This window comes from Drosophila pseudoobscura, chromosome 2 (assembly GCF_009870125.1).
Source record: "Drosophila pseudoobscura strain MV-25-SWS-2005 chromosome 2, UCI_Dpse_MV25, whole genome shotgun sequence".
In the NCBI taxonomy this organism is placed as follows: domain Eukaryota; kingdom Metazoa; phylum Arthropoda; class Insecta; order Diptera; family Drosophilidae; genus Drosophila; species Drosophila pseudoobscura.
This window is the reverse complement of record NC_046679.1, coordinates 7825095-7849421: the sequence shown is the minus strand read 5'-3', so window position 1 is coordinate 7849421 and position 24327 is coordinate 7825095. Positions and strand designations below refer to the sequence as shown.

The following is a 24327-nucleotide window of genomic DNA, read 5'->3' as shown; positions in this document are numbered from 1 at the left end:
AGATTTTTGTAGCAAGCATTTCTGATGTGCCCTGGGACGTATTAACGCAATTTTCGCACACTTCTGCAGCTGGGGTGGTGGGAGTGTGATGATTTGTTTAGGTGTTATTTAGGGACCTGCCAGGGACCACATTTATTTACATACAGTTGGGTAGTCGGATCCCTGCCGCTCTGCTTTGTCCTGGTTAGCGGCCAGTGTCAGTGCAATGAACCAAAAACAATCTTTGGCTTGCCATCCAGTTGCTGCCAGCCACAAAGGCGACAGCCAGTTTTCCCTAGAGATGGCAGCCAGTCAGCCAGTCAGTCAGTCAGTCAGTCACTCGTCCAGTTGGTTGGACAGCAGTCTGATAGCCGGGCTTCTCCGCTCTTTGTTGTTCGGTCCGTTTGTTTTGTGATAGTTTCCAGCACGACAATCGGGCTTCAAGTCTCACAGAAGTTTTCAACCCTTTTTTTTATGTATTCTCCCCCGCTTTCATTTCAGATTTGAGCAGCAAGCATAAAAGGTTCTTTAGGAAAGCGAATCCGAGCTTCAGCGAGCATCCGAGGCCCACTGTTCGACTCCATTGTCGACCACTGTCAATATTAGCGCCATTGCAACTGCTGGGTGTGGGCGAATCTGCGCCCCGCCACCGGTAAGACTATCCACCCACCGCCCTCTAACTATGTATAACTCTAAATCACCAACTCACCAAAAGCTTGGCTGTCACACGTAACCGTCACCGAAACATATCTTCACCTGCCCCTGCTTCGCCTTGGCTCAAATTTTAAGTTTTCCATTATGTTTTATATGTTTTTTAAAGCGGCCGCACGAAACTTCAATCAAATGCGAAGCACCACACGCATAATTCCAAATTGTGCCCACGGGCATGACTCTGTGTGGCACGTGCCCCCGAACCCCCTGATGTCGGGCTGAAAAGTTTCAAGTGCCTGTAGAGGGCCCCGGGCCTCGACAATAAATCCACAAAATACACGATGACGTTGTGCGACATTCTGGTCTACAAGTGTCTGACACTGTTGACAGGGCACCTAAGGCCCCCACCCCACCCAGCACCCAACCGTAGCCCCATCGTTGGCTGGAATTGATTTTCGTTGCTTTGCGCCGCACAAAGGACTCTTGGCAATATAATGGCTGTTTTTTAGTGACTGCTGTTTGGCGTCGAAGCTTTGCATTTGCACTTGCCGGCCATTGTCCTCAAAGTGTCCTTGGCTGGTGCACCTGTTGCAAGAGCTTACTCCACTCCCCCACTTCCAGCACATTCTCCCATTTTCATGTGCCATTTATTTTTATTTTCTGCTCGCAGTGGTCGCATAATTTAATTAAGTTTTTGTTTAATCTTTTCTAATTGCAACTTTTAAAATGGATTTTTAGTTTTCACTCACCAACCACCTGTACCTCCGTCCGTTCTTTGACTCAGCCACTCATTCACAGCATTTTCCAATTAGCAAAAGCAACTTTTTTGCAATTTCATGGTCTACTTAACCCATTGCTACGGGCAGTTCTGTAAGTGAAACGAAGCTGCAGACGACAGCATTAGAGAGTTCATTAAATACAAAAACATGATCAAAAATACTAATCGTTATCCTAACCAGCAGACATATGAAATTTGAAATGGGTTTAACTGCCAGTCCATTGCAGAGGGCAAACATAATTGCCGCAATTTGTGATGATTTTTTACGATTTTTACCATCTTTCACTGTGAAAATTCACATTCGAAGTGGCCGCATCGCGCATACGCCGCGTGGACCACGCTGAAACTCAAGCCAGAAACTTCTCCCATCTCAGGTGGGAAATCCTTTGCTAGAAACCAGATGAGAAACAGTTAGACAGCTAGCTAGACAGATACTACATATGTGTGTTTAAGTGGCTTTATTTTTATGTTTAAATATGTGACGCTTTAAATAACTTTATGCCTTGAAGTACGATCAATGTCTATGCACTATTAATTCGGGAAATCGTTAAGTGAATGCCAAAATTGAAAGCACTCTAGCTAATTGTTAAGCGTTAATTGAAACCGAAAACGTAGCTATAAAATCTACTTTGTATTTCCCCTTTTTTTCGGCGTGCCGCAACTCGAAGGAAGCGAAAAGCAGCACCCTGAATTTCTCATCGTTCAAGACTAGCTTCACTTCCAATGTTAATTTCCTGAAGAGAAGGTAAAGACCTTAAAATGGATGTGCCCCCAGTCCCAAGTGCCAGTTCCTGGTTGGGGCGGGCGGGGCTCCGATGAACGAAACTAATTTGAAATTTCATATGTTTGTCTATTCTTTCCCCATCTCTCTCTCTCTTTCTCCATATCGCTCTCTTTCTCTCTCTCTGTCTCTCTCTTGTGGAACTTTGTATGTTCTCGTTTACGTACTCTTTTGCCCAACCACTCAACTGCGCTGCACAATTTGACTTGTCCACTCGTCCGGCGATCAATCAATCAATCACCACCCAACCACACACCCACCCACCCAACCAATAATGCATTCCACCCCACACACGATGATGCGCAGATTCAGCTCGGGAGACTTGTCTTCCGAGGTCGACGATGTCGATCCCAATAGCTTGCCGCCAGCGGCTCGTCCCATCCAGGACCAGCCCACGAAGCCGCCGGTGCCGGTCGGCGGCGGGCCACCCAATATGCCACCTCCGCCGGCACCGGGGCAACCGGCTGGAGCCGCTCCGGAGCTGTCGCTGAGCTTCGGGGCCGGCAAGGCGCCGACTACAGCGGCTCCGGCACCACCGCGTGGTGTCAGTGCCCCCACCAGTCCGGCCAAGTCGCGCGAGAGCCTGCTGCAGCGAGTGCAGAGCCTGACGGGTGCCGCCCGAGATCAGGGCGCCTCCATACTGGGTATGATCTGGCAAAATTCTGTAGATTGAAGTCCCTGGTCCATGTTTTGGCATATAATCTCTTCCCAACAGGAGCTGCTGTCCAGAGCGCCACACAACGGACACCGGCCTTCAACAAGGACAAGTACTTCACGCTCCTGGTGCTGGATGACCAGAACACGGACTGGTCCAAGTACTTCCGGGGCAGGCGGCTGCACGGCGATTTCGATATACGCGTGGAGCAGGCCGAGTTCAGGGTAAGCTGCTGCGCCTAAGGGACACTTCGGTAATCGGCATAATCCTTGTTCGTGTTTGTCTGTGTCTCCGTGTGCTTCCGCAGGACATTACGGTGGTCTCCAGCGCCGATACCGGACCGGTAGTCACCATGGCCGCCTACCGCAGCGGCACTCGGGTAAGTTATCCTTGGCGCCTGGCCTGTTTGCGGTTAATTAGTGCAATGGCCAGTCGCGTTAGTCCTTAGTTATCCGTTTGTGCGTTTATTGCCCGCCAGGCTGTCATCTGTCCTCTGTCGTCTGTATTTCCACCAGGACTACATATATAAGCCGTGCGGTTGTGTGGCTCAAGGACTTCGGTGGCCAGGCAGCAGCGGGATTAATCCATCGCCCGACCACCACTTAAGCGTTGCCAGTCTATCAACTGCCATTGTCTCGCTGTTTGTCCAGCTCTGAGCTCTCGACACTCTGGCGCTCTATTTTTCACTATTTATTCTCGAGTCGTTCTTTTGTTGGCTCTACGATGGCGCATCTCAATGGCACTAAAAAAAACACTTGTGGCACAACTGCGACGCACTTGGGGGTCGGCCGGGATATTGCGATAAGCAGCGTAGATATATGGAAACGTATTCAAATGCAATAAATAATGCGTATCTAACGAGTATACTGGATCTACGTTTTGTAGATATGTATCACTAAACATATCAATAAGACAGCTATTTGCAGGTCCCTTAAAGGGGTATATGAAAGTTAGTCATACGTTGGAAACGCATAGAAATAGGCATCTCCGAGCCCATAAAGTGCAGATATTCTTGACATTCTGTTCTTCCGTTTGCGTAGCCCAATGAAACGTTCAAGCACCTACACATTTGTTACAGAACTCTCAAGGTTCTGGCCTAAATCGGCACAAATGGTTCCTGTATTGCGTAGACTGTTTGCAAAATATACACAGAGCTGTATTAGTCGTCTTACTTCAAAAAATAACTTAAATATTTACGGAAATGCGTTGTAATAAAATCTTAGTGAAATTTAACGTTATCCTCAATGGGTCCCAAAATCACTACTTCTACTACTTCTTTAACAGCGATCTCTTTTATACCCAAAACGGAAGCGATTAATTCACAACATATTCAGATGGGGCAAGATCTATTGCAAATAACTCTTCTGCCATGGTTCGAGGAGGTTTTGTTTGATCTGCAATGGACAGTAGCCAACCAAGACTTTCTTTATTTAAATAACGATACTGTACGATATCTACACCTCACGAGTTATCGCCACTTGATACTTTTACATTACATGGTCGGGAGAAACCAAGAAATACATATTCTACATGCTTTCTACATGTCTATTCAACGGCTTCTGGCGCGCCGCCACAGATATCAGCGGTCATTTCATGAACTTACTGCCGATCGATAGGACAAGAATTTATCGAACATTCTATCATAGTTTGAATTAATTTCTTTGATCAACAGAAGAATTGTCAAGAAATGTTACTTTACTGAATGAATAGATCCCGAGTTATTTAGATATACGAGTATCCATCAGTTTACTAGCAAATTAAAGGCCAAATGGTTTTCTGCTAATCCAACAATATCTCTAAATGAAATTCTTTTTATTCGTATATTTTCCAATTAAAAAATTACAAAAAAGTGTGTGTTTCGATCGTTTTGCATGTAGCGTTCTATAATCTAATTAAATTCCCTTTTTTTTATTTATTCATTTTGGAATATCACACCAACAAACAGGTTGCGCGCTCCTTCCGGCCGGACTTCGTGTTGATACGCCAGCCGCCGCGTGACGGTTCCAGCGACTTCCGTTCCACCATTCTCGGACTCAAGTACGGCGGAGTGCCCAGCATCAATTCTCTGCATTCGATCTACCAGTTTCAGGTGAGTCGTAAAATCGATACCGAAACACGAAGTGATGGGAACTGATATTCTGTTCTGTTCTGTTTTGGTTGTAGGACAAACCCTGGGTGTTCTCGCATCTGCTGCAGCTGCAGCGGCGTCTGGGCCGCGACGGCTTCCCACTGATCGAGCAGACCTTCTTCCCGAATCCACGCGATTTGGTAAGTGTACACGGTATAAACGATAAACATTAAAAGCTAGACACTAATTAAGTAGCTGTTCGAAGCTCGGTTACATTTCAAAAGCATCAATTAATAAATAACACATTAGGCATAACGTACGTATTAAAGCTCTGGACAGAGAGAAACGGTAGCATAACAAGGATTAGGGGGATTAGGGGCACCCCATCCGCCTACGGATTGCTGAGGCACTTTCTGTAGAGTTGCGTGCGCCGCCAGCGGCACCGGGAGATGCTGCCGTTCACCGTGTGCGTCACATGGGGCATGCAGGCGCTGTAGTCGCGCTCGCACTTGCCGAACGGCGACCACTTGCAGCCATCGGAGTACTCTCGATGTCGCAGGCACTGCTGGCCAAAGCAGGGTGATACCTTTTGAGTGGGTGGGAGGGAAGGGCAACCAGTTAGCTCGAACCATAGATCCCCACGGGGGCAGATACTCACGGTGCAATTGCAGCTCTTGCCGTAGCCACCGCTGAAGCCGTGGCGCTCGGTGATGGTCATCTTGGTGTACTCCTTGTAGTAGCTGCACACGTTCAGCGTGGGCATGCGTCCCGCGATGATGTAGACCTTGCCGAGGTCCAGCCTGATGCCACACATGGAGTCACTGTTGGGCGTGGCCAAACGTCCATCGCGCAGCATGCGACGTGCCTCGGGAGTGGCCTAGAGCAAGAGTATTGGGTTACGTTACGTTCTAGCCGCCACAGAAATGTCAATGCCACAGGACTTGCCTTGTAAGTGCGCTTGATGTGCACCTTGTAGGTGGTCTTGCCCGGATCGATGGTGTCCGATTTGCGCAGCACTCGCAGCTGCACAACTGTCAAAGAAATGCAGGCATTCAGTTATCGAATTCCCCAAGGATTGGCCCCTTCGCTGGGGGCTGACTCACCATAGTCGGCCTTGCAGAAGTGCGTCTGTGGGTGCGAGGGCATGCAGGAGCAGGCGTCTACAGGGCGACCGTTGAGCGTCAGGACAGCCAGCAGGACGAGCGCCAATAAACCTAAATATTTTCTGAAATCCATGGCTTCGAAAGCTTTGCTCCTCCGCTACGTCTCCACTGCCAGGCAGCAGATAAAATTACTTAATGGCGTTCTCAGTGAGTCCCCCAAGCTGGAAAAAAGAGGAAAATTGAGATTACTTTTTACGATGACGACAATGTTTTAATGGGAGAACGTACGTACGTACTCATATGTATGTGCAAGGATTATCAGGCTGAAGGTCGCAGAAAGTTTAATTATGTCTGTCTTACTTATGCCATTCAGATGTGTGTATGGGTTATCGGCACGATGGGGCTGAGAAGGAGGCCAGGCGAAAGCAAGCCGTCCATCAATCAAGCCATCAATGCAATGCTTAATTATGCATATAATATATAACACACACACACACCACATACACCCCATACACCCTATAGACCCTCTGTGTGACAGCAATTAATCGCGACTTCTGTCAGAGACACGCACGCTTCAGGGGCGGATCATCAAGAGCATTATGGCTAAAGCACTTGACTGTCTTTCAGGCACTCCTCGCGGGCCGTCCGCCCTCCCCCCTCAGCTTTATTCTCTTTTCAACAATATTTTACTTGCGACTTACGCAAAGCCCATTCCGTCAGTCAATTTAGAAGGCATAAATCCTACGAAAAGTAGTTCAATTGCCAGAGCATTTCAATTGAAAATTGTTTATGGGAAATTCATAGAAAAACTTGAGAACCACAAATCGAAATCCATTACAAAACGGCTGCCGATATGCCTTACCCGTACGTACCATACATATATATTAACGCAAAAATATTGTATAATATCGAGAGTGGCAAAGGCAGAGGCAGTGGCAAAGGCAGGGGCAAAGGCAGTGGCAAAGGCAGGGGCAAAGGCAGGGGCAAAGACTGAGGCAAAATAATCAGCTGCAGCTCCCGCTCCAGTCAGCGTCGCCACTGATCGACAGAGATAGGCAGGTCGCATTGCTTATATGCATATAGCCATATGCAGGCCAGCCATATGCAGCAGTGTGCCCTCCCGTTCCCCATCCGCCCATCCCCACCATCCCCAGTAGCTCGGCAATGTGGCAATTAAATTGAAATAAAATTGAATTAAAAGCATTTTGCGGAAAAGCCACTAGAAAACGTACGCACACAGAGGAGTCGTCTAGCTTGGGGCATGGGGCACCAGCGAAGAAGTTGCATGCGTGAATCGATCAGAGAGAGCGGGGGTTGGAGAGGGGGGGGGGAGGCAATAGAGAGGGCTGCCGGGCCATTGATTGAATGCAGCGAGGCAGGCATAATGCATCAGACCATATTTATTAAGTGGCAGGCCAAACGGCGGCCGCCAGACAGGCAGACGCGCGCACTGCCTAATGGGATAAACTGGAGCAGAGGTCGTTGGAGGTGCCAGTGCCGGTGTCGGTGTCGCAATGCCATGGGAGAATACCATATTTTCGTGGAAGGAAAGTTTCGCCCCCTTTTCGGCCCGGACACTTTGCCAGGCAATTAACGGCGCGGATTTGTTTAACAAACAGCCCGACAAGGCAGCCGGGCACTAATACCTACGACAACGACGAGAGTGACAACAAACAAACAAACAAGCGGGGCATTCATCGCAGCGGAGCAGCAACAAAAAGTGGCACAGCACACAGCACACACATTGGAAACGTCATCGGCGTTTGGGCCGATAAATCACAGCCCGCCCGCCCGAGATCCAATTGGATTGGCGGCAAGAAAATCGTTTTAGAGGCGTTCGAAATTCGCACGATTTCCTTTTGAGCTCTTTTTTTTCGTCGAGTCCATGTCTATGTCTTTATTTATATATGCAGTGATATCTGAATACACAATTAGCGTGGCCATATATCAGGCAGGCAAATGTAGTTTTAAGCCAGCAGCAGGCGACATGGGGCTGCCTGTCAGCAAACTTTTGTTTTGTCGGCTGTTGCGGGGACCGGCTCCCGGTGTTTGTTGACAAGCTTTACACGTGTCAATTAAATGTTATATATTATGGCACACGGCATCCACATTCACATCCACATCCACTCGCACGAAAATCTTTTATCCCCTTGCAGTTGTTGCCTCCACTTTGACGTCACTTTGCGCCTCGTCTAATTGACACACTTGTTTTCACGGACTGCCACTGGCACTGCCCCTGCCACTGCCCCTGCCCCAGACTATGTGTCGTCATCATCGATGTTGACTTTTGACACTAGGGTGATTGTCAGTCGGTTACAATATCAAGCGACTGTCAGCCAATTATGCGGGCGAGCAGCACCAGAAACAACCACCAGAGAGCCAACAATTTCGAAAGATATTAAGCTCGAGTTCAATTAGCATTGATTTCCACTCTCAGGGCACTTCAAGAATGCCAGTTACAGGCAGGGAAATATTTCAAGAACACCCTTTTGGTAGAGAGTATTCTCGTTAGGTCTTGGAACACCCTTTGGAATAATTTAAGGGCAACAATCATAATTCCCAATTATGAAAAAAGGTTCACCAACGACAAATCCATTTAGCATTTCTTTAAATAAATATTCCCACCCAATTCCGGGACAATATTTGCCGTGCATAATTTATGCCTTTGAATCGTGTCTACTGTTTCGTGAAGCAAACACAAAAATATGCAAATTTAATGATTATTAACACTTGCCAGGCAGACCCACAGACAGACGGACAGGTGGAGGTGATTTTCCCAGGTGTATTCAAAAGGATTCACTAAGCTCGGACATGAAAAGGGCCACAGAAACGTAAATAAGAGGCAAAACACAGAAAGCGCCTTTCGGCCAGGCTGCGGTTTCATGGTCGGGTGGCTAGCCGTGGCCGAGACCTAAGACCCGAGACCCGGGCCAAAATGCGCCAAAAACGGCTCGCAAAGCAAAGCCACATAATTAATGCGATTCTGGTTTGCCTGCCGTTTGGGTGTTTTCCCAAAACTGAGCTAAAAGCGGATCAGCAGCCGAGGAGCACTGCAGCGCTGCGATGTTTGTTTTATGAGCACTTAATTGGGCCCATAAATGGGCCCTAATGTCCGCCCAATGTGTGTGTGGACAATGGGTGGGTGGTGGAAATGCATCGGTATAAAAATGGTATTTATAGCATTCGGATTCTCCATTTTCACTGCACTTCAATTTACGATGCTCGATATTTTGCGCCTACCAAAGGGTAGGGTGGGGGGCATAGCCTTAGGCATACAGAATATGCGTCTAATTAGCACTTTGGGTATCGGCTTTCTAAAGCTCAGTTTATAGTACCCTCTATTTGAAGAGCACTCTGTAGGCACCACTTACAAGACGAGTATATGTATGTATGTAGCATGATACTTGAACAGTACTGGCTGTGTAAGGGGTTCTAGAACCCTTTGGTGCTTTAGCATTTGGACTGTGTTCGATTTCAGTTACAAATTTTAGTAAAACTAAGTTTAAGATACAGTCAGACTAACACCTTCCATGCTAGAACTTTTTTACTCCTGAGTATTCAGCATTTCAAGCTACTTATACGAGTAAAAGAGGTGTTAGATCGTTCTACCTACAAATTTTCGTGAAACTAAGCTAAAGACTAGCGTCTCTCACCTTAAAACTTAATCACTTCTGATACTTGAACACTTCAAGCTACTTATAGGAATATAAGAGGTTCTAGAACCCTTTGGCTCTTTAGCATTTGGAGTCTGTTCGATTATAACCATCTTTCCAGCCAGAAATTGTAATAAAACTAAGTTTAAGTTACAGCCAGACTACCATTTCTCACAAAAAATCTTGATTACTTCTGAGTATTGAACACTTTAAGCCACTTATACGAGGTTCTAGAACCACTTGGTTCTTTAGAATTGGGACTCTGTTCGATCCACCTAGAAATGTTCTTAAAACTAAGCTAAAGACTAGCATCTCTCACGCTAAAACTTGAGCACTTTTGCGTATTGAACACTTTTAGATACTTATACGATTTTAAGAGGTTCTAGAATCCTTTGGTTCTTTAGCATTTGGACTCTGTTCGATTATAACCATCTTTCAAGCAACAAAGTTTAATAAAACCACGTTTAAGATACAGCCAGACAAGCATCTCCCCGAATAGAACTTAATCCCTTCTGAGTATTGAATACTTTAAGCTACTTATACGAGTATAAGAGGTTCTAGAACCCTTTGGTTCTTTAGAATTGGGACTCTGTTCGATCCACCTACAAAGGCCCGCATCTCTCACATTAAAACTTAATCCCTTGTGTATTTTCTTTCTCATCTACTCATTATCTCTGGAAAAACTATTATTTGCAGGCCCACACCTCTCGATATATTCTTTTAAGCCAAAGTAAATAGCATTTGCTTAGAGGGTGACAGAGCAGTCGAGTTGTACAATAATGTTCTGACTTTTAGCGGTCATTTACTTTTTGGTTTTGCGCTTTGTCGCAATTCGCTTTTTGTTTTGTTTGTTTGTCATTGCCGATTGACTTTCTAAACAGTCTGGAAGGGGGAATATGGCATGGGGAATGGGGAATGGGGGAATGGGTTCTGGGTTCGGTTCGTTATGGGATCACATTCCCATAAAGCAACTGCGCAGTATTGGAAATGCTTGGCTTTGGCATGCTCGTTCGATATTACAGCCCAAGATGATGTCACCTTGCACATCTTCCCCAACGACTGCGAGGGGGAGTGACAGGGGGGGAGTGTGTGTGGCTTATCAGATGAATTTAAGATAAGTATCTGGTAACTAGATCAAGTAAATGTTTGCCTGGCAACCGAGTTGCGGCTAGGGCTGGCTCCCAGGAGGTTGCATGTTCAACTTTTGCACTTTTGCCAATTTCCATAACGTTGCTGGAAAACTTTCTTTGGCCGGCGGCGACTTTATGGCTTTGTGGCAGCCGAACCGTCGGACCGAACAATGAGAGAAAATTAAGGGGAAAAATATCAAAGTCACGATCGGGCAATGCCATAATCAGCCAGATCAATGGCGGCCCAAACAAAAGGAGTCGAGTATTTTGATTAATGCCTGACCCCCCGCTGACCCAACGTGCCTGACCAGTCTCCAGCCTCCAGACTGCATCTTGATCTTTGACACGCAACGTTTTGTTTTTCCCCCCATTGCAAACTGGAGATAGAGATACCCTCTAGACGACCATTAGCATTTACATGCACTCAGAGACAGAGACACCTGTGCTGGAATAATCATAAATAATTAAATGTACATACGAATCGGCATCGGAGCTGATAAGAGCCGCTCCAGTGAGTGTGGCTGTGTCTCCTATCAGCTGCTGCTAATTGAATTGCCAGCAGCTGCCACTGGAAATGCCAATACAAATACCACTTGCCACTTGCCCCATGATGAGATGCATTCGCTCGACGACTGACAGCTCTGTTCAGGTGTGACGAAACCTGGTCTGTTTGGTAGGGGACGGTGGGGAATGCTTGGAATGTTTATGGACTTATGCATCATTAATTCATGCACAAGTACGTACATGTACGAGTATGTATGCCAGGGAGAGATGTGATGGCATCATTATGCCGAAAATAAGTCTTACGCAGCCCATTCGAGGGGCCATTCCTTGTGCAAACAAAATTTGCAAAAATACCAAAAAACCAAAAAACCGAAACAGTTTCTACCCAAATTCGTCACGTTCCTGCAGAGGGTTTCTCTTTACTTTACGCCCACACCCACGCCCAAGGCAAATCCCCAATTGAAGAGAGACGCTCTAAAAATTTCGCCTCGCAGGCCTTCGGTTCTGGGTCCCCAGGATGCGGCAACGATTCAATTAAAAATGCTAATGTGTCGCGCCTTTCGAGTAAACAAAACCCCAATAACGGGGGTCGGGGAGGGGGGGGGGGAGGGGGCGGGTTGCAGCTGAGGTCGGAAGCCCGGTTCAGGGACCATGACGCCGGCCGGTCGGCTCAGATTCGGACTCGGACCCGTCTCGCATTGCATTTGCCGGTCCGTAAAAAACATAAATTTTTAATGAGCAAGACCCAATGCCTTTGGCATTTCATATTTATATAAACATATGTATTCACACACACACACACATGGCCACAGTATAGAGACATCAAAATATAAAATATTTGTGAAAAAAAACGCCCAGACTACAATGCAGTTCTGTGTGGTCTTCTGGCATTCCCTCATCAAAGTGCGGAATTTGCATAAAAATCAATACTTATCAAGAATGCATTTTTTCGGAAATTGTTCAGATTATGGAACATACAATTTACATGGAAATCCGAATGCAGTACGAACCTTTGCAGGTTCTGAAACCCCTCTCAGTATTCTCAGTAATATGAGACCTGACACAGCTGTTTAAGAGCACAGTTTTGAATAAATGTTGATGCAAAATTGTATTGTAAAAGGTCCCAATAGATAGCTCTAAAACTGGATGGTTTCAGAGCCAAACAATATCTGTACCCCTTCCCCTTTTCAGCCTGTTCAAGAACACTATAACACCCCCTCCCTATAAGTACCCTCCTCAAAAGGGAAACAATTTGATTTCATGTCAGATATGAGAAAATTTTGCACATCAAAATTGAATCATATTTCATCAGGCCGAGTCGAGTGGTGATTTATTTTCATTTTAATGACCAACATTCCAAGCCCCGTCCCATTCAAATTTGTGCCTGGGGCGACAGATCTTGTTAAGGAAATTAAAGAAAAAAAAAAAACAACTGACAGACAATCAGACAAATTGACGGCCCATGGCCCATGGCCCACACCCCGAAGGAGGAGGAAGGGAGGAAGGGAGGGAGGGAGTCCGGGCCCTGTGACAGATCCAAGGAACGGAGACTAAAAAGAAATCATCGTCAATAAATTGCTGGCTGACTTGTGAAATTTACGCAAAAAACCGAACAACAAGAGCAGCCGGGAAAATACTTGTAAGATGCAGAAGAAGCAGCCCGAAGCGGCCCGAAGATGATGATGAAAAGTTATTAATGGAAAGGCATACCACGCCAAAGACTCTTTGTCGCTGCTGTGGCCTGTGGCTGGGGACTGTCACTGTCTCCTGCATTTCTTTTTAATTGTACAATAATATTAAATTGCAAAAGTTGCACAAGCAAATTATTAATGGTCGCATGAGTCGCATGTGGAGGATAAGCCCAACCATCGCCGTCTGTGGGTGTGTCGAGAGTCAGGCAAGTGTGAAGGAATAAACAATCTGTATCTGAAGCCCTACTATATATGGTTATATGTCTGACTGACTCTTTTTTTGGGGGCCTTAAGTGCACCGGCGGCCAAATATGGGCGAAACGAATGATGTGCGAAGGAAAACTTTTCATTTGCGGGTTTTCCTCGAAACGAAACGATACGATACGAAATCTTAGTAGAGCTGCCACCAGCCAGCGCATTGATCGGGTTTTCATTCTGGGAATCGTTGAGATACTCGCACTACTCACACCTGAGCAGCACCTAGCCCACTAACCGGGTTCCGTTTTCATTCACAGGCACACAAACAGCTGTTGCGGTTACGGCTTTTGTGAGCAATAAAAGAGCAAACAAAACAAGGCAAAAAATGTAGCACAATACTCGCACGAAATTGTTACCAGACTCGTATATGGGATGGGAGGGCAGAGGAAGAAAATTTCCAAGAAAATCGAGAAAAACAAAAGGCAATAAAAGGCAAAGTCAAATGAAGGAAAAATCGTGAATGCGAAAAGAGTGTGGGGGTCGAAGAAAAGAAAGGGGAAGACACTTGAGATGCATTTTCACGCACTTTCCGCCACAGACAAGATTCTTTGGCTCAAATTGATAGTATTTTTGCAGTAAAATGTCATAAACATATACAATTTGTAGAATTCTAAAATATTTTATGAATTCTGGTATTTTTAGCCATTAAAAAGCCAATGCCAAAACACACATGACGTATGCGTAATATGAAAATATCCCACGCAAAACAGAGCCAGAGAGGCCTCGCCTTGACATCCAACAAATTCCATTTACAAGGGTTCTACGAGTAAATATGTATATAACACAGGCACATCCTCCATAACCGGTCAAGTTTCATCGACACAATCATATTTTCATGAATTTTTCCACAAAAAATTGAAATTAACTGGAAAAGAACACTGCCACGGTGGGTGTCCGGCTACGGGGAAGCTCCAGTCGGGGGGCTTTACGACCAGACGACATTGCACAACGAGCCGCATGTATATTTTTTAATGGCCACAGTTTGTTTACAAATTGGCGACATTAAAAACTATTAAGAGGAATCGACAGGCGGGCGGCCGAACGGCCGTCTCCAAGAAGGAGGGAAAACTCTGACGAAGGCAAATAAAAACAAATTATAAATAAACGCAAATAAATATAAAGATACGTGTGTGTGTGTGTGTGTGTGTGTCGGAGGCATGGAAAACTGTGTCGCTGTGTCAGTGATGCTGCGACGCGTCGCCACATTTCCCCGCGCTCGCGTTTTAAATAGCCAGAAAAACGCGCGTTTGTCGCGCCGCTGTCGCGCGTTTTGCATAGCTTCAATTTGTATCTTCTAAATGCCAAATGCTTCATGATAAAACCCAACAAAAAAAGAAAAGCAAAAAAAAATGCCTAAAATTAAATTATTTTTACCTTTGAGCAGCAGCAACTTGTTTGTCTCGGAAAATTGCACGTACTGTAGCTTTTGGGGCTTTTGTCTTCAACTTTGACCCAATGGGAATTTATTTTCACTGGCACTCTCACGACTCGTCGTTTAATTGCCACTGCACTTGATCTTATACGGTGGATGGTGTATGGTGTATGGACTCGGACCCGCGCGGTTGTCCGGTGGAGCACTTCGCTGCGCTGCTTTTTCAGTTGTGATTGCGTTTGGTATTGGAAAAAGTAAAGTCAAATACCAAACGCAATCCCACTCAAGTCCGAGAGAGAGCAACGAAGCAACGAATCGTCAAGCCAACCGCTTCGTCTTGGCCGAAGTCCCGATCCCACTCAAGATCGCAGTCGGGCGTCGAGAGCATGGAGCACGAGAGCAAGACGAGCGCGATAGCGATCGCTTTTGAGCTTTTTTTTCTCTGGTCCCCCGCATAAGCTGCTGTCGGGCGATCAAAAGCGTAATAAATTCATTGCAAATGAGTGGAACGCCGCGGCGGAGGAGCACCGAGTGAGAGTGAAAGAGAGCGGCAAGAGGCCGAGTCGATTGCATATTTCTGTGCATTATTTTACCTTGGCAGCTTTATTAATTGCGTGCAGCGGCCTGGTTTATGCTCTCGGGCATGGCATAGGAAATATGCTTGGCGCCACAGTGAGAGCGGCGGCATCAGGAACCGCAGCAAAATAGCGCATCTGTCAGGCCACAAATCAACCAATAATTTAGTTATACTTGCACACCGATACGGCTTACTTCCACTTCCTCGAGAGGGTAGGGTAAGTCTGGCGCACACGTGCTCTGCCATGCTGTGGGCATGGTCATGCTTCATGGTGTACGCCTACAAAACGTTGCCATAATCTGCATACACGACTAGCTAACGCCACCACATACTCATATACGACTACGAGACGCACAGACATACTCGTACATGCATATATCGCTCACTCACCATAACCCTCCCACTCCCTCTCTCAACCCGAATCGGATGCGTCACAGTGCATATTTTAGGCCCGCTGATATAACTCGAGAGTAGACCTCTAGACAGCGACCACTCGAGCGGAATACGTAGCAGCTTCCAAGAATGCCTGCTATGTGGGGGTGTGACGTCTGGCCGAGATTGCCCCCTCCCCAGGCTCCCTTCACTCACTCTCTCTCCCCATCTCGCTCTTATGCTGATATTCATTGAGTGATTTGCTCTCGCTGCCATCCCTCCTGTCAACGCGATTGTCTCTCATCGTTTGCGACAATTCTTCTTTCTTTCAGTTTCTGCGTCATGGTTTGTTATGGTTTTCCTCCCAGCTTTATTTATTTTTTTTTTGATTGCATTGCCATACCCGTTGCGCGTAGAGTAGAAGGGTATGTTAAGTTCTTGTGAATGCAAGAAACAGGCAGAGGAAATTGTTCTACAAATTCCATAAATATTCTATGCATAACTTGAGTTTGTTTGGTTCTGTAGAATAGGATCTGGATATAATAAAAGCAACTGGATCGATCATCTTATACTTGGGGAACCATAAATAAATATCTGGTAAGCGGGTATCCTATAGTCGGAATCTTGAAAGTACTCTTTTACTTGGTTTATCTCTTCTGATGTCATTAAATTTTATAAGCAGGGAAAGTCCATATGTTTATTTATGATTTATCAGCTGTTTAAATATGTCAGATGATTAACATGTGCACACTTACATACACATTCGAGACAGTATCTGTGTGCAAATACATTATGGACAATGGACAGTTCTGATGAATTATTAACAGTTGAATTTTTTCAATAGATGGCTGGCAGGGCCTTGTTTGTAGTTTCTCTTTCGTATTTAATTCAGAATTTGATCATTAATAACTTGAAAGAATTTTCCCTGAGTAACGTTAAAGGCATGAGAGGGCCGGTTCGTGGAAATTTGCGAGCAATGAAAGACCATTTCCATGGCCAGATTCAGAGTCGGAAATCGAGCAAAAACAAATACGAGAAAGACAAATGAATTTGGCATTTATCCAACAGATTAATAAGCAGCTTGGAACGTGCGCCCTCAGATTTCCTCAACAAATAAAATCAAAAGAAATCGAATCGAATCGAAGCGGGTACGGGTACGGGTATGGGTCTGGGCATCGCATCGGCATATTGTAATTTATATAATGCCAATCACAATCACAATCACAATCACTGACAGAGCGAGACACAAATTGTGATTGCATTCGAACTCTTCCTCATTGCAGTTCCAATTCACCAAGTTCCCCAGCGTGCTGAAGGCCGGACATTGTCATGGCGGAGTGGCCACCGCTCGTCTGGAGAACCAGAGCGCCCTGCAAGACGCCGCCGGACTGGTGAGCGGTGCCGGCAACGAAACGCATTGTTATTGCACCATCGAGCCCTACATCGATGCCAAGTTCAGCGTGCACATCCAGAAGATTGGCAACAACTACAAGGCATTTATGTAAGTGATGACCACAAAACCGCAGACGGCGCACACAATGCCGAATGCTGAATGCCGAATGCTGAAAGCCTCAATGATGATGGGTTGCGGATCGAGATGGGTCGAGTGGTCTGCTGTGGTCTGCTGTGGCCTGGACCGACAATTGACCTTGAGCTCAACGGCAACTGTCAGCAGACAAAAGCCGCCGCAATGCAATCGCCAATTATCCTACCAAGTGCAGCGGCAAAAGTTCATTGTTTGCCAACGAAAATGCGACGAGTTCAAAGATCTGGCTCTCTCCCTCTCCCCCAATTCAGCTTTGTGTGGCATCGAATTATCTACGCTCTTTTGTGGCATGCTAATTTATTACGCTTGCTTGCTTTCGCTCTTTAACAGGCGCAAATCCATCTCCGGCAATTGGAAGACCAATCAAGGCTCCGCCATGCTGGAGCAAATCACTTTAACCGAGAAGTACAAAACCTGGGTGGATGAGGTAAGTCATCGAACCAGATCTCTGGAGATACTAAATCATACAGTAAAATAAATTGGGGATCTACCTCACCGAATTGGGTGTACTCTAGAGTAGGGCTTACAAGTACAAGGAATTATATTGGAGAACCCCCCGGCTCACTCGCAAGACGACGACCCAAAACTTGTTTATATAAAAGAAAGATGCTTCCCTTATAGAACCTGTAGGGCAGATGAAAACCTGACATATTCTGCTCCTTTCATTAAACTTGCGACAGTTCAAACTTACACAGAAGTAGATCTACCGTTTTGGGGGAGTACTGTACCCCTAGGAAGTATCTTAATTCCTAGACTAGAACTGTGTTCTTCCCTTAAAAGAAGTCTGCCAAAGAGAGATGCACATAACACATGTCAAACCCACTTTAAAGCACACAAATATAGGGCATTCCAGTCGGTATTCTCCATTTGGGCTCCTTTGCAGTGCCCCATAGGCCAGAACACATTACCGTTACAGCCTCCAATTCTGGGCCATGCCATGGAAATCAGTTCCAAAGCAGCAGCTCAGCCTTTTGCACACATTTATCAAATTTTGCCAATCAATATGGCTGATGCAGAGGCTGGGGTCGGGGCAAATCGCTTTAAATTATTTGCGGCATTTTGGGTGCACAATTTGTGATTTCGGCTGTGGTCTGATTTGCCCAGCGGGGGGTGGGTGGGTGGCAAAGGAGAACGATTCGGGTCTACTTTGACTGACGTCAGTCGTTGGCTGTTTATATGTGCCCTCGAGTGTCGGCGCCGCTTTAATTAGAGCTCATGAATATGCAAATCGCAAGACAGTTGAAACGGTTTTAGCCGCAAACACTGACTGTCTGTCTGTCTGTGTGTGTGTGTGGGCTATGAGGTAACGGGAATTGAACAATCCGATTGCTTGATGAGGTATTTATGTATCTGCTCGTACATGAAAATGCCATCGATTGAGGTATGCCATCAAAATCCAATACCCATAGATGGCTCAGCGGCGCTTCCTTGGAGCGAAGGCTGATTCATTCGCTTTCCGGCACTGCATATGAGCATTAATTAATGCCATTTTGTTGCACAACCCAGCCCCATGCGGGAAGTGTTTTAGGGTTATATGTGGGTGGGCCGGGCCGATGATGACGACGTCGATATGAGTTTTCTAGGCAAGTCAGCAGCAGTTTTAATCAAAACAAACTGTGTAATTAAAACCAACTGCGGAAGCCCACGCAGAACACAGAACAGCAGCGACAGCAGCCTCTGGACCCTGCCTCTGCTGGTCTGGGGCATGAAATCGAAACCACATTTTGGGAGCATGACTCAGTCGCAGGCAGGAATTCTAATCACTAATGCAATTGGATCACTTACAGATATCGGAGCTCTTTGGCGGCATGGAAGTGTGTGGTCTTTCCGTGGTCGTGGCCAAAGACGGACGCGAGTACATCATCAGTGCCTGTGACAGCACATTTGCGCTCATCGGCGACAGTCAGGAGGATGACCGCAGGCAGATAGCCGACCTGGTGTCGGGCCGCATGCAGGTGGGTGGCGCACAGCCCTTTTCCGCCTCCACAGAGCCTCTTTAGCAAACTCCTTCTCTCCCGTAGAACGTTTGCCGGCCCAGCATGGCTCAGACAGGACCGGGCAGGCTCCCCTCCCGCTCGTCGGTGTCCTCGCGGGCCGAGAGCCCCACAGACGATGGCATGGCCCCAACACCGCCACTTCCAGCCGGACCCCGGCCAGCGCCCATGGGCGGACCACCGCCCATACCCGAGCGCACCTCGCCAGCGGTGGGATCCATTGGACGGCTGAGCAGCCGCAGCAGCATATCGGAGCTGCCGGAGGAGCCGTCCTCGTCGGGGCCGAGCACTGTGGGAGGAGTGCGACGCGACTCGCAGACATCGCAGGCATCGAGCATCTCGTCGGTGTCCAGGGTGGGACAACGTCCTCCGCAGACCCAGAGCTCCGTGGTGGAGGATGCGGAGGACACGATGAAGAACCTGAGGAAGACGTTCGCGGGGATATTTGGCGACATGTAGGAAATCGCTAATAAGAAGCGCGGCAGAACGGCGAGCGAGACAAGCAGCGGCCTGGGCAGTGTGCCCACCAGTGCCGGGCCAGGGAGCAGCGGAGGCAGCGGCTTCAGCGGCTCCTTCCTGGGCAAGCAGTTCTCGTTCGCCTCGGGCGGCAAGTCTGGCAACGGCAACGGCAACGGCACGGAGGTGATCTCCACACAGCCCAGCCGTCCGCTGGAGGAGCCATCAGCGGCCAGCTCAGCCGTCCAGCCCGGCAGCAGCGTTTCGGATAGCGTCAACATAACTACGGATACAAGTACAGATAAAGCCGCCGGCGGCTATAAGCCGGTGACCAACTTTGAGCCACAGGAACGGGTCAATCCCTTCGACAAGGAGCCGCACAAGTCATCGAGCGTGGCCAGCATCGCTGGCGCCGGCTCGAACAACACCACCTCATCCTCCTCGTCGATCTCATCGTCATCGATCTCGTCGCGCATCAATCGCAATGGCAACGGCATCAAGTCGCCGCCCCCACCCTCGGGCCCGCCACCGCCGCCACCCACCGTGGCCGCCACGGTCCACAGCAATGCCAACAGCTCCAGTGGGTATCGCAACAGCTTCAGCAGCACCCTCAGCAAGGACAAGACCAGCTACGGCAACTACGGCAGCTCCACCTCCATCGAGACGATCACGCGCATGGACACGAACACCACAAACACGGCGGCCACGGCCACGGGCGCCGGCGAGGCCAGCGGCATCACGGCCATCACCAGCATCAGCAATAGCGCTGGAATAGTGGCGGGAGCCGGAGCAATAGCTCCTTCCACTGCAGTGGGACCGATGACCACCTCGGCCACCACCAACGATTGGCGCTCGGCCATTGGGATCCGTTCGGCCAGCGTCTACAGTGCACCGGCGGCGGTGACCACCACAGCACTGCCGGGGGACACGTCCGGCTACGACTCAAACTCGATTGCCTCGCAGGCGGAGTACAACAATCCCAGCGATCTGCCCTCGTACACCAGACCCTCGTACACGCGCTCCGAGAGCAATGGTAATTATCTAGCCGTGGGCGTCCTCCTCGTCAGCCTAACGCTGCGCAAGACCTAGATCCAGACATTGGTCCTGCAAATAACTATACTCTCATATCTATATCTTACCTACATATGCGCTCATGTCATTTAATCTCATTATCGTACTAATCAGCTACACCCCATATAGGTATAAACCCACATAATCGTACGCTATAGTACATTTAGAGACCAACTAACATAAGTACTCTTAGCCATGTAGGCAGCCGGTAGCCAAAAAGCGACGAAAACCAAAGCAGACAAATAGGTGTTTTTTTTTGGTTTTGTTTTTGATTTGTATGTGTTGGTGGTTGTTAGCCTAACTGTTTTGATTTTCCTAGTACGCCAACTCTCTCTCTCAGAGTGTAAGCCAAATATTACGTATACGACCTGCGAGCCGGCCCCAGTGTTTGTAAGTCTCTCTCTCGCCCAGTGCTGCTATCGCTTGCCTGCACGCACCCAAACACACACTCACGACACGCACACGCACACAGAACAACAGCAGACAACAACAACTACCGACAGGTAACAGTACAGTACTCGTACAGCAACAACTCGCTAGAGTGCACCGCAATAACTTGAGTTCATGTACGGCTTCTGGGCACGCATCGAAACCCAAAACAAGAGAAAACAACAAAACACAACAAATGTCAAGAGTACTCGAAGCTTCTAGTTGAACAAAATTTTTGGTAGTTAATGCAACCATTTTGAGTTTACTGTTCGAATGTGTGTATGTCCCTCGTGTGCGGGTGTGTTATCAAAAGATGTCTTCGAAAACCTAGAATCGAAATTATTTACCCTTGAGGGCAGTGTCATTCTCATACCCATTCGGTCACACATCTCTCATTCATAAGATTTGTTTTGGTAACACTCATTCTACGCTCATTCTCCATTCACCCGAATCAAGTTCGTATCTAGAATTATGTAAAGCGATTGGCTCACGTAGTGCCTAAAGATAAGTGCTCAAGACTGCACCCACCGCCAAATTGATGTGCACCTCGAAACCCCAAGAACCCCGTAGACTGTTTCACTAATCTGCCCTATCGATTCTTGCAGCCTCCAAGTCGTCGGATCTGGACATTATATTCGGCGATCCCAAGACCAGCAGCAATGGCAAGTTCACCAGGGCCGCCGGCTCCATCTCTGATGCGGACATGATTTTCGGAGGACCTCCTTCGAACTACAAGACGGATCGTTTCGGCGCGGCCAAGAGCATGAGCATGAGCTCCAGCGGAGTGGGTGCTGGCTCTGGATCGAGCGGCTATAAGATCTACGAGGGCATACAGAATGCAGCCTTCAGTGACTTCAGCGATACGGGCAGTGTGAGCAGCATGGGATCGGCCACCAGGCGCTGGAGTGCCGCCCGCGAAGATGATGATGAAATAGATTTGAAGTGAATCTAAAGGGCACTCTAACAAAAAATCTATCACCTATTATATACCTATACTATGGAAATCGATCTGTTTCTGCCTCTGAAGTTTCCTGGTTTCAAGCGAAACTAAACATACACAAACAAACCTACAACTGCATCAGCATCAGCCATTGGGTTACTGTCCTTTCAACTATCTAACTATCAATGTGTGTCTTGTTACTGAATATTTACTGTAAACCCCTAGAATTCATTTGCCATACAAGAAGAGAAGGGAAGAAGCCGCAGAAGCAGCTCTGTAGACACTGTAGTACACTACTAATCTATAATTATAACCACCAAATGCAACAACAATAATGCAAAGCCCATATAGATATATATATATATATATGTACTATATGTATGTGCAAAGATGACTTGACTGGTTTTGCAGCATAAACATAAACATATTTAATTAAATCATACCTAAAACATTTTGAAAGATTTTCCAAAATCATGAAAGTATATATAGTATATTAAATATATTATTGAGACAAATATTGAATTATATGGTATACCCCCCATCCCCCCACAACACATATTAAATCAAGCGTATATATTACATGTTAATGGGAGAACTTTTAATCGAAATATTAATGAATTTGTTAAATATACCAACATGAGACATGATATAATATCGAACAAACAAAAAAACTAAAAACATAAAAGACAATATGCGCAAGAGTATGATGATAGAAAGGCAAAAGTTTAATACTAATACTCTTAAAATACAATGCGTTATAATTCTAATGGATAAATCGGTTATTGAACTATATGTATTCCGAAATTACTATGAGCAAATGTTACATACCAAACACAGAGACACACACAGACACAAACTAAATGTTTATTATGGTAACCAACCAACCACAAATATGTATTACGATTATGATTATTATCATTATGATCTATTAGCAGTTAATGTTTACCAGAGGATAGCCAGACGATGAGGGCTACAGAGGAAGAGACGATGTACCAGGAGGGACAAGCAATGTTAAGCTAGAAACAGCAACAATAACGAACCAAACATATTCGAATCTCTAAGGATGCACTGGCACCAGCAGGAACTACATTTATATAGGGCTTAGATGGTACAGGGAGCAGCAGCTGAAGATGAGGAATATCTAGATAATATACATAAAAAAATATTTAAATGAATGAAGTCAACGAAGTCATATTTTAAACATACATATATTCAAAGGAAACAATAGCTTCGATTTGATTTAGCTACAAATTGTTTTCAAGGATTGTTTGTTCTTTTGTTACGCACATGTTAAAGCATTATTTATACCATAGACAATTATACAAAACGTGTTCTGTTGACAGATAAAATAATAGACGAATATCGAAATCATAATTTCAATTGGGTTGTAATTATCTTTCTAGACAAAACATACATATATATTAAAGGATATATTATACACAGAGTAAGCTCGAGAAATTTGTTAAACTCTCTTCGATTTTAGTAGAACATTTTAAACTAAAAAAAAAACAAATTTACAAGAACAACTATAGTTTTGGGTTGGTAAATTGGGGACTGATTTCCCCCCGGTCCACCCCCTTCTACACATATATATCATCCTATCATCTATAAATATATTATACAAATTATATATATATATGTAATTATAAGCGAATCTTTGGCTACATGTACTTTTTCGTAACCGTATACATCATCAATAATATATGTAATCGAACTGGCACATATTCACAAAACATACTCGTACATACATATATTTATAGCGACAAATGTAGAACAGACAGTACATAAATAAATACAGGCATCCATTCGACAAACATATATGTATCATGGCACACCCACCAACCCACAAATACACCCCATCCCATAACTACTCGTACATAATCGAACGATAACAAAACAAATGCCGAAAATGCTGAAAAATATACATATATAAAATTGAAATTCAAAAGAAATACTCAAGCATAAAGCGCGTCTAACTTACACGACTTCTAATCTGTTGCAAAATACTATACCAAATAAATACTCGAATTATTGTGAAAGTATAGCAAAGATATATGTATTTATATGTTGTCTGTAATTGATGAAAACCATGATCAACATGCCCCATTCCAGGCACCCAATGCCATGGAATGGTTGCACTCACAAAATTTATTGCAAGTCTATATATACACACACACACACATACAATAAATTATTCCAACAACAGCTAGGAAAAACAAAAGCATTAAAGTAACAAATAAATGAGTTGATGATTGATACAAAAGCAAAGACACAAATTGTTTTCCACTCTCCGGTCCACCCACGATTTCCACGATTTCC

The 24327-nt window shown here is 46.0% G+C and overlaps 2 protein-coding genes across 2 annotated transcripts; one reads left to right on the top strand and one right to left on the bottom strand.

Moving 5' to 3' along the window:
* The first annotated feature begins 511 nt into the window (after window positions 1-511).
* On the top strand, window positions 512-24276 carry Syn (synapsin). Its single transcript, XM_002137163.4, is given in 12 exon segments — window positions 512-631; window positions 2077-2153; window positions 2496-2833; window positions 2905-3068; window positions 3152-3223; window positions 4790-4933; window positions 5008-5112; window positions 16856-17073; window positions 17449-17545; window positions 18906-19073; window positions 19140-20601; window positions 21674-24276. Coding segments are annotated over 10 exon segments (2982 nt in total). The 5' UTR covers window positions 512-631; window positions 2077-2153; window positions 2496-2622; the 3' UTR covers window positions 22015-24276.
* On the bottom strand, window positions 4640-14875 carry Timp (Tissue inhibitor of metalloproteases). Its single transcript, XM_001358170.4, has 5 exons — window positions 14626-14875; window positions 6016-6236; window positions 5858-5943; window positions 5571-5789; window positions 4640-5498 (listed from the first exon to the last, which is right to left on the bottom strand). Exons 2-5 carry the CDS (start codon window positions 6146-6148, stop codon window positions 5304-5306), a joined length of 633 nt encoding a protein of 210 aa, XP_001358207.3. The 5' UTR covers window positions 6149-6236; window positions 14626-14875; the 3' UTR covers window positions 4640-5303.
* Window positions 24277-24327: the final 51 nt, after the last annotated feature.